The following is a 10,412-nucleotide window of genomic DNA, read 5'->3' on the forward strand; positions in this document are numbered from 1 at the left end:
AATTTCAATGTAAGAAAAATATCAGAGTTTTTTGTTGTTGTTGTTACCTCTCCATTGACCATGTCTGTGATGATATGGAAATGTCTGTTTGTGTGTAGACTCCCATCTTCAATCAGAAGCAGGGCTGTTAGTTTATTGTTTGCTTTCCCCCGAGAGAATGATGCCAGATACACTGTAGGGAAATGTCTTTGTTTGTTTGTGTGTGTGTGTGTGCGTGTGTATGTGAGTGTGAGAAACGGAGATAGAGAGAGTGAGAAAATGAGATAGATGGAGTGAGGGGAGAAAGAGAGGGAGAGAGATGAAGCATGTAAGTGGATGAGTCACCGGTCCTTTGTGACAGTGGTGCAGTGAAGCTGCCTGCACCAATACGGCCAGAAGAGAGGGAGAGAGCGAAAGAGAGAGAGAGAGAGAGAGAGAGAAAGATGGAAAGATGAATGAGATAACACCCAGGCAGGAACACAGCCTGTCCATAAGTAATGACAACATTAGGGCTATTTAGAGGCAAATGAAAAGATGTGTAAGAGAGTTGGTGAATGACTAAACAGGTGGAAGAAGGATCAGAGGAAAAGACATTACTGTGGCAGTTGTTCGCTGCTTTTTTGGCACGTGTCCGTGTGTGTTGGTCTCTCTTAGAGGCTTATACCGTGAATGCCCATATGCTTTCTTTACATCCTTTATTCTCTCTCTTCACCCGCTGCCCCCGCCAATAATGTAATCGACTGTTTGTGTTGTGCGCGTAGATGGTCCTTGGTGCTTTGGATTTCCATCTGTTGCTATAGTATCCTCTCTCACATTCTCTTGCCATGTATTTACAGGTGTGTGTGTGTGTTATCTGTCAGATCATTGAAAGTAAAGACATTTTTCTTCATCTTCTGGTTTCTCTCACCTTGGTTCAGGTCTGAAATGAACTGACCTGTGGATGATTATACTCCTGCTGCCTCCCTGTCTAAAAATAAGCTCGTCTGGAAGTCTGAACACCCTGCTTTCTGTGTCCCATCCCCTTCGTTCGACCGGCTTTCTGCCCTCCGTCATCGCTCACCTGTAACTCTGTTTATCTCTTGTTCTACCTGGACGGTCTTCTACCATATGAGCCAAGCAGAGGGAAATGGACATTCCAGAAATTGCTGCCTTCCTCATCCTTCCTTAAGAGTCCTGTATGTCGCTCAGACAGAGAGTTCATTGGTTTCTACGACGATTCGGCGGTTAAAATATAGCGCTCGTGGAAGCAATGCCATTTTTTCCTCTTACTGCTAATGAGAAAACGCATTTTGCCGTACCAATCGTATATGTTTCATACAAATTTCTGTTTGGCTCAATGGGAGCATCTGATTTTGTAAATAATAGATCTCTTTCATGAGGAGTGTTAGAACCACAAGATGTCCTCTTCAGAGAGACTGTGCTGTGAACTTAGAAGCCTTTAGACTAAGTAGCATCTTAATATAGTTTCCAAGCATAATTTAAATCAGAAAATACAAGTTGAACCAACCATATCTTGCCCATCCTGATCTGGGCTGCAGTGTGGAAAGAGCTCCAAACTGGTTGCATTTGAAGCAAAACCCATGTTTTTTCTTTTAGTTTTGCCCACATTTCTGATACTACATGATGTTATTTAGGCAGCTGTTTACTAACCATTTTCACATCTCAAAGCACTCAGCTCTCAAAGCACTTTTCTCTGCTGCAGTCTACAGCTGCCACCTCAATTAAAACCAGGGCCAGCAGATTCATATCTGTGTTCCAATCCAGAAACCAGCAGCAGTATAGATTTACTGACATCTTGATTTATAAAAAAAGGTCTGTTTGCTTTTTTGTCCCCAGTTTCAGATAGTTTCAGACATTTTGCACTTTTTCTTCAATGTCTGTGTTGGTACTGCGAAATATTGGGTTGAATAGATGCTGTTTGGAACAATTAGCAACTATTGGGGTTTTTTTTGGGCTCAATGAGGGATTCTCATAGGTGTACCATCACTCATAAGGCCCGGGGCAGTTTGACAGATTACATACCTTTGATCGTGCGCATTTGAAACGTCTCCTCAGTACTTTGGCATCCCACCAACTCAACTGCAGCCTGGCAGAATGATGTGTCGCTTAGCCCCGAACTCTCCCTTCGCTTGATTCCTCTCTCTCTCTCTCTCTGTTTTTTTTTTCTCACATGGACTGGCCTCTCCTCAAGCCTTCATTTGAATTCCTAACGGCCTGTTTTATAGCCCTGCTGTCTCATCTGTTGAGATACTAACTTGCCCGTTCCTCTGCTCTGTTCAGCTTGTCCACCCACCCACTCTCCTCATCTCATCTCATCTCACCTCACCTCACCTCACCGTTGGTGGATATCATCCTTAACAGGGCTCCCTGTGAGTTGGCCAACCATACAATGATGGTTGATGGATGCGTCAGCAGATGGAAACTGATTTCAGATCAGCAATCATAGTCCGCAACTCCCCAAGGTTGGCTCTGTCCATTAAAGGGAATTAAGAAGCAGATGCTGGTGAGGGAGCCAGTGGGCAAGTGCTTAGATAAGGTTATTGGAAGCTATGCATATGGGATGCCTGTGTGTTCTTTTTTTTTTGTCTTCCAAAGGGGGGAGGGGGGGCGGTGTTGGGGGGGCTTGGCTTTGAGTCATACTGTACGTCGGTCTGGATCGATATTTGATATGGAAAAGAGAGTGCACTTTGATTTCATTCCTGCGTGTGAGCTCATTTTCTTTTAAGCCCGCGTTTGACAACATGTTTTGAGGGGGAAGAAAATCAGTGTCTATGACTATGGAGATGGGTGTGTGTGTGTTTTGTTTATAGCTTGTAAATTTATGTAAATTTGTGCCTTTATGTGTTTGACCTCCTACAGGAGGAGGGTGTGTGTGTGTGGGTGTATGTGTGTGTGTGTGTGTGTGTGTGCATGTTTTCAAGCTCTGCATTGTTGATTAAGAGTGTGTGTGTGTCTCTGTAACCGTTATGCTTGTTTCATGGATTTCTTTGTTGTTTTATAACTTGTATTTTTACACTGTTGCTCTGCCTATGTAAGCGAATGTGACAAAGGAAAGCGTGTGTGTGTGTGTGTGTGTGTGTGTGTGTGTGTGTGTGTGTGTGTGTGTGCGTGTGTGTGCAGTGGTGATGGGGGAAGGGGGGGTGTTCTGCAGTAGAAAGAGTATGACTCACACTTCAGCCATGTGACTCACGAAACACTGCACCTCCGTAGGCTGTGCTCTCCTCATCAACCCCTCCACGCCTCGTCCCTCTTTCTCTCTTTCTCTCTTTCTCTCTCTCTCTCCTTTGCTGTCTCTCTCCTTATTTTGATTTCTCCAGGTTATTATAATCTACCTTTTACACGCCTTTATTTAGTGTCCTTTCTTCCATCTGCTGTTTCGGTTGATTGTGATTTGACTGCCGGTCCATTTCCTATTCATCTTTTTTTCCCACCCTTTCTTACTGCTCACTTTGCCCCCTCATCACGTCAACCTTGTCTTTTCGCTCTCCCACAATCTAACTCAACCTCTCCATCACACAAACACCCACACACCAAATCCAAAAGATGATTTTACCCCTGACGGTGCAAGTCTCCTTCATGAGTCAGAGTGCTAACCGACCTAACCCTTTCCCGATAGAAGGGGAGAGTAATTACCAGCTGTATAGAAGAAATTGGAAATCCAGCTGGGACTGTAAGGGTCTTACCTCTATCTCTGTCCTTCTTTAGATTTACAAGCCTAAATCACGGGCATCAATAGCCTCCCATACAGTGCATTGATGTAGTCCCAATCCAGAGGTATCTAGTTCTGCAAGCCTGCAGTCAATGCTTGTTTTTGTAAAAAAAAACAAAAAAAACAAAAAAAAAAAAAACTATTGACTCTACCTGACTATATTTTCCACTTTGCTAATCACGGCTTTGATTAGAGGAATCAGTTCCGTAAGATGCATTAAAAGAATTCATAAACTGCATCTTTGAAGAAGGATGGATTGTTTATCCTTGGCCTATCCTGTTGTTGTTTATCACGTATCACAGGTGTGTTAGACACGTGAATTGAAGTGCATGTATTTGGTGATGAAGAGAATGTGTACATATTGCCTTACACTAAGGGAATGTCAGCCTGTTTACTGCAGATATGTGTGCAGTAACTACTTTTTCATGAACATTTACCATTGTAAACACTGTTCAGTACATTAGTGCCTACAGTATTTCAAATGTTATGCTTTAGTAACAAATGATATGAATCCTGTAATTAAGATTTTTCATAACCTGTTTTTTTTTTTTTTTATGTGCACACTTGTCATTGTATTTTCATGTGCTATTTCGACAAGACAGCAATCTGTACGACGCTGCAAAACACTGCAATATACTTCCGTGACTGAATCAGTCATCTCAGTTTGGAGCTGTTCAAAAGGTAAAAAGAGGCAAGTGGTGGTAACCACTAGAGGATCTCAGTAAGCATGTAATATAGGCCAAGGGCTGAGCTACCGGCTTTCTGAATCTCCTTAACATGTGCTGGGCACCATGTGAATGCAGACTCCCTGCTTTGTGTGTATTGGCCATGCTGGGGATCTTTGATTCTTCCCAGCAGTGGCATTTAGACTACCGGAGCCTTTAGTCTCTCATTAGCTCAGACCTCTCTCTCTACTCTCCCCTGTCTTTCACGCCCCCACTCTCTGCCTACCCTTGGGAGCCCTGTCAGCAATTGACCTCTCCTCTGATCCTGTTTTAACCTCCTTTTGTCTCACTAAATGCACTTGTGATGTGTGTGTGTGTGTGTGTGTGTGAGAGCACTCATGTGATGGGCAATATCAAAAGCGAAGAGAAAACTCACCCTGGCATGCAATTACTGAATGGTACGGCTGTGTTGATTTGTCTCCGAAGCTCAGACAGTTTGCAGGGCTAATTGCTTGATTACGAAAGGAACCCGGCAGTACTGCAGAACTGAGACCACTGAGAGTCTCTTAAAGGGATTGTATTTGAAGGATACTCACACAGGGGAACTGTTAATACACTGAAGAGGTACCTGTTACGAAGTAAATGTGTTCTGAGAACTCCACTAAATCTGTTTATAATGTTTCAATGTAGGTTTACAATAAACATTTGCGATGTAAAAATGGGTTCTTATAGACCTGCGGCACAAGTTCTTGCACACTCGTCAAGATAATGAGTCTGTGTAATTAGGCTGAGGATCATTGTGTGGAGCTGAGATGGGAGAACAGGTGCAGCATTGGAGAAGTGTAGAAGACAGTGTTTAACTGATGTGAATCACTCTGAAAAAAAAAAGTAAACCTCACAACCATTTCTTTCCCAAGAAGGACTTAAAAACCCAATCGTAATAAAAAATAGTCAATTTTATTTATTTCTCTCTGTGTAGCAAAACTAGTCATCAACATGCGATTATTTACATCCAGCGAACGCATGTTTATTACGATACGTACAAGGTACATCTAGAAATGACATAAACAATGGATTTTCCTTATACAAGACTGAACAGAGTTTTACTTGAGTACGCTAGTCATTGTCTTTTATATTTTTTTTATACTTTTTTTCAATGCTCATAATGTCTTCAAAGAAACAACACATTTTAGATGCAAGTTCACATAGACGTGCAGACACTCTTCTCCTCATCTTTTCCATCTTTCCCTTTGCTTCCCCCCTCCCCCCATCCTCCCTCTCTTTCTGTTCTTAAAAAAATTGCTCAAAAAAATTAGAATGCACACCTTCCCCTTTCCCTCTGAAAAGCTTTGACACATCCCTCTGTGTCCTTATAGATAAGAAATCACACAAACTGTGTTCCAATTTCAGTACTTCATGCCCCAGAACACTGAAATCTCAAAAATTCTGAGGAAACGTTTTCAGCGTCCGTACATTTTATTTAACTCCTCCACTGTCCTTTGGAAGTGTTCTTTGTGGAGGGCAGAAGTACCTTACTTGGAATTCATCGACAGTTTGGGCACTTGAGGGTTGAGTGAGAGGACGATAAGCACTGTTGGATTCAGTGTTTGTCGAACCTGCTGGACCTGAAAAACATGCCAGATGTAGGGGATTAGTGAGCAGAAAGCCATTCTGTTGGCCGTGCATACTTCGTTTATGCCCCGGGCTCAAACTCTCACTTTTCTGTTTGACCCCGTCCTTGGGTAAATATTGACCGATATGCTGAAGGTACAGCCACGAATTAGATCAATTTGAATTAGAGGATTGTCAATGATGTTTTGATTGGGCTTCTATTGGGTCAGTGGTTGCTGTTGCGTGGATTACTTTTAAATCCACATGTAAATGTAAGAGAGAGACTAATGTCCACAGTGGAATTATAGGGTAACAATGGATAAGTTGGGAAATAGGGGTACTCATGCACCAACTAAAGAGGTGATCATCACTATTTTGACGCTTTTTACATTGTCCCAGTTCAGAGGTATTAATCCTTTTGGTTAGCAACAAATCCTCACAGGCTGCAATCTCTTAAATCATGCCCTTTGAAAACTTTGAGAGGCATTGTCAGACAGTTGACAAAGAGTTTGAAAAAAGAAGCAGTTCACTTGGACGGCGCATGCCGAGGTACTTGTGTAGACAAGCCCCACGCAACAGTGTTCAATAAATTACTTTATGAAACTTTTTGTCAAAGTCAGATTGTGATGAATTCAAGTTCCCCTTGGTGTGGCATGTTCTAAAATTAAGATAAAACTCACTTATGGAAATGCCACTTGTCTGGAAAAAAGGGCGAGAGAGTATCGATAAGGCAATAAAAACTGTATCCAAAACAGCTTCTATGAAATCATTTTGTTTCTTAGAAATATTTGGAATGTATGAATGTCTTTTTGCAACACCTACCGATCTTTTTTTTCTCATAGAAAAACCATGTAACAATCACATAAAAAGGAAAAATAAGACTGCAGACAAAGAAAATTCAATTCAATTCTATGTACAAAATTGAGTGAGTGGTCCCACACTCATGCATGTAAAAACATGAATGATAAATGCTTAAGCAGAATACTTAGATGTACAGTAATAGCCCAAGAAATACATTTGGTGTGTTGGAATGGCCCAGCTCTTCATGTTCTATGGCACTGTATTGATTTACTGATTTTGAAATCTCAGTGTTGTAATGACGTTTTCAGGTTTGAATGCTGAGATGATCTATGAGTATGTTTTCTTTTCAAGGTGCAATTCAGCTATTCCTCTATTTTTTTTTTTTTTTCAAATAATGATAGCAAAATTCTCTCATAACTATGTGCTCTGCAAGGGGGAAAAAAAGGTTAAAATCAACAACAACTACAACAAAATATCTAGATAAAAAAAAAGAGACCAGAAGGTACACAAAGGTAAGGCTTCCTTTGGAGAACTTGCTTTAGAAACAATGATGGATCATTTTGAAGGTTCTGAATGCAGGATCTTAGATGACTGTTGATTCAGGATGGGACAAGAAGATGGTACTTGCTGTGATCAGACCAATGCTTCATGAAAATGTCATTCGAGTTGGGTATTTGAGCTATAATATTGGGTATTTGAGTTCTAATGAGGGATTTGTGAATTGTATCCCTTTTGTTCTGTGTGCACTTCTCATCCATTGGACAAAAGCAGCTTTATCGCTCATCACTCCCACATCTTTTCTATCAGTCTTGGTGTTCTCTCCAGGGGGAGGAGTTGGATTAGATGCGGTGAAATGAAATGCATGGTGTACCTGACACCCTCTCTGATAACATTCTGTTCAAGGGTGAACGAACCTCAGAACTGTGCTGTTCAATCGCAATGATAAAACAGCACCGAAAAAAAAAAACAAAACTGTTACATATTACAACAGTCATTGTCATCATTTTGGCAAATTGGACAAAAAAAGTTTAAAATATGACCTTGCGTCAAATTATATAAGGAGGAGGGGGGAGTTAAATATGGTGGGGTGGCAAAAACACAGTCTTTCAGTTGTCCCCTTTCACTTTCTCATTCCTCTCTTCCTTGCCCTTTTCCTTTTCTCTTACAGACTTCAGTGAAACATCCTGGGACGTTTCAGGAAGACCTTCTCGATGAAGTTCTCCAGTTCTTCATCACTGTCCTCCTGTGGTTGCCCCAGCTGACTGTAGTAGTTCTCTTTCCTGGTGACTATAGGAGCTGGGGGAGGGTAATAGAAACTTGGCCGACGACGCGGAGGTGACCTGGGTTTGGGCATGGGCACGGATTTGAAAACCTTTGGCTGGGGAACAATGTAGTTGGGAAAGTAGAGGTTCCGCCGGAAGGCTGGAGGGGTCTTTGGGCGAGGTTGTGCCCATGGGCGGTACCTGCGTTTTGGGGAGAAGTCAAAATCATAGTCCAGAGAGTTACCCAACAGGTCGTTGAGAGAGAAGGAGGGCTTAGCGTAGTATCGGGGCTTGGGCTTTGGCGGAGGGATATAGACAGGGTAGTAACCGCGATAGGGCTTTTGGTAGAATGGGTAATTGGGGTAGTTCCGAAAGGGCCTCTGCTGTTTGACCCAAAAATCCTGCTTGCTGGGCCTGACTGTGGCCTTGTCCTTGAACCAGGCTTTGAAGAGGTTGGTGTTCGGCTGAGGCTGCTTTGAGAGAGGTGGGTTTCGTGACACTGGAGCAGGGGCCGCAGGGGCTGGAGGTGGAACCAGAGGTCGTTGCCATGGCAGTGTTTCAGGGGCATCTTTCTTCTTCTTCTTTTCCACATCACTGATAATGTCCACCACGTCGTCGGCAGGCAGGTGCAGCTTGCTGGAGATCTCGATCAGCTTGTCAATGGTCTGTGGATCAATGTCATCATCATCATCGCTGGTGTCCTCCTCATCTGATCGCTTATCCTCTGCTGCGTTGACCCCCAGGGAGTTCTTCTTGCGATGGTCTTGGTATTTCTTCCCATCCTTGACCATGTACTGCAGGAGCATATCAGAGGCAATATCTGCTAGTTTCTCCTCCTCTGCCCTGGCTCTCTGGGCCTCTGCTGCCTGCCTACGCACCTCTTCCTGTTCTGCCTTGGCCCTTGCCTCCTCTTCCTCTGGGCTCAGCATTTCCTCCTCCTCTTCATCCTCACCCTCATCCTCCTCTGGGTCTGTTAAGTTGTCATTGAAATCATCCATGAAGTTTCCTCCTCTGTATAGTGGCCGGTTCTTAGCCTTTTCCAGCTCCTGTTGCCACTTGAGTTTCTTCTTTGATAGGGCCAGATCATAGCCTTTTGGCTTGGGTTTGATCTCATTGTACAGGAGATTGTTGCGATCCAGGTCAGCAAGGTAGCTCCCACGACTCTCCCTCTGGCCAACTGAGGAGTCAGGCTCCCTCTTGGTGGCTGTGCTATAGCTCTGAAGCTCCTCCAGCATGTTCTGAAGATTCTTCACCTCTTCTGGGCTCAGCTGCTCTTCTTCTTCCCCCTCTGCACCTCCTACCGGTTCCTGACCCTCCTCCTCTGTCGTGACATCATCCTTTTTAGCCACTTCCTCTGCTGCTGGCTGTTCTTTCACTGGCACCGTCTGACTGGTTGTGTGGCTGGTCACTTTCTCCGTTAGTTGTTCCTCCTCCTCCTCTGCTCTCTTCCTCTCCTCTTCCTCCTCCTTTTCTCGTTCCTCCTTGCCCTGTGCTGCAGCAGCTGCCATGACCAGCTCCAACTCCTGGCGCCCATCTCGGTCCCTGTCAGCACCCTGGATCTCTCTCTCCTTGTCGTCCTTGTTTTCCTTCCCTCCTTCCTCCTCTCCCTCACTCTTCTTGACGCCCTGAGGTTTGTTCAGAGCTTCCAAGAGCACTGCAGCTAGGGTTTTAGGGTCCACATCTTTGAAAAGCTCATCTTCTTCCTCATTCTGTGAACCCACCTGACTGCCCCCTGGCTGAGTAGGCAGTGTCTCTGGCTGTGTAAGCTCCGAAGAGGGTGGCCCATAGTAGTCACTGACTAGTGCTTGGTCTGCACCCACAGGGCTGGAGGTGGTGGGTTCTAGTGTGTGGCTGAATAAAATGAACAAGAGCACAACTGGGGCACTTGAGGCTTGTTGGCACCAGATCATGACCGGGCAGATCAGGACACAAAGGGAGAAGGTGATGCGCCTAACAGAAAGACAGAGGATGAAGTCAGAAATGGTTTAACATTAATTTTTGAACTCAGTGTAAGATTTTGCAGTTTCACCTAGGGTTTAAGAAACCATGTAAATGTATATGTATGAAAATGTGCATTATGACGCACTGAGAGTGGTGAGTTATATTGTTCACAGAAAATACCTCTTCCTTTCAATATTTTTTTAAAAAGAGCAAAAGACAGGGTAACAAAGCAAAAGGTAACAGCAAGGGCACTGAAGCTCTACAGATACACCAGATGCCTTAATGCACGACAGAATTCAGAGGAGACAAGATGGCGGCAACGTATCCAACACTTTGAAACACTTTTAATGCCCAAAACAAAACTACGCAGAATGCTGTGATTAGAGAAGGGCTGCTCTCTGGTTAATATATAATTGATGTTTTCTCGCCCACGGTCCAAGCTGA

At 43.7% G+C, this 10,412-nt stretch overlaps 1 protein-coding gene across 1 annotated transcript; it reads right to left on the reverse strand.

Annotated features, from left to right (window-relative positions):
- Nucleotides 1-7,936: 7,936 nt before the first annotated feature.
- On the reverse strand, nt 7,937-9,937 carry vgf (VGF nerve growth factor inducible). The gene has a single exon (XM_030779209.1). The coding sequence runs from the start codon at nt 9,935-9,937 to the stop codon at nt 7,937-7,939; it is 2,001 nt and encodes a 666-aa protein (XP_030635069.1).
- Between the last annotated feature and the right edge of the window lie 475 nt (nt 9,938-10,412).

Source organism: Chanos chanos, chromosome 7 (assembly GCF_902362185.1).
Source record: "Chanos chanos chromosome 7, fChaCha1.1, whole genome shotgun sequence".
Classification (NCBI taxonomy): domain Eukaryota; kingdom Metazoa; phylum Chordata; class Actinopteri; order Gonorynchiformes; family Chanidae; genus Chanos; species Chanos chanos.

What these genes read in the sequence shown, in the direction of transcription:
- vgf (XM_030779209.1), bottom strand. Translation starts at nt 9,937, where the DNA reads ATGATCTGGTGCCAACAAGCCTCAAGTGCCCCAGTTGTGCTCTTGTTC.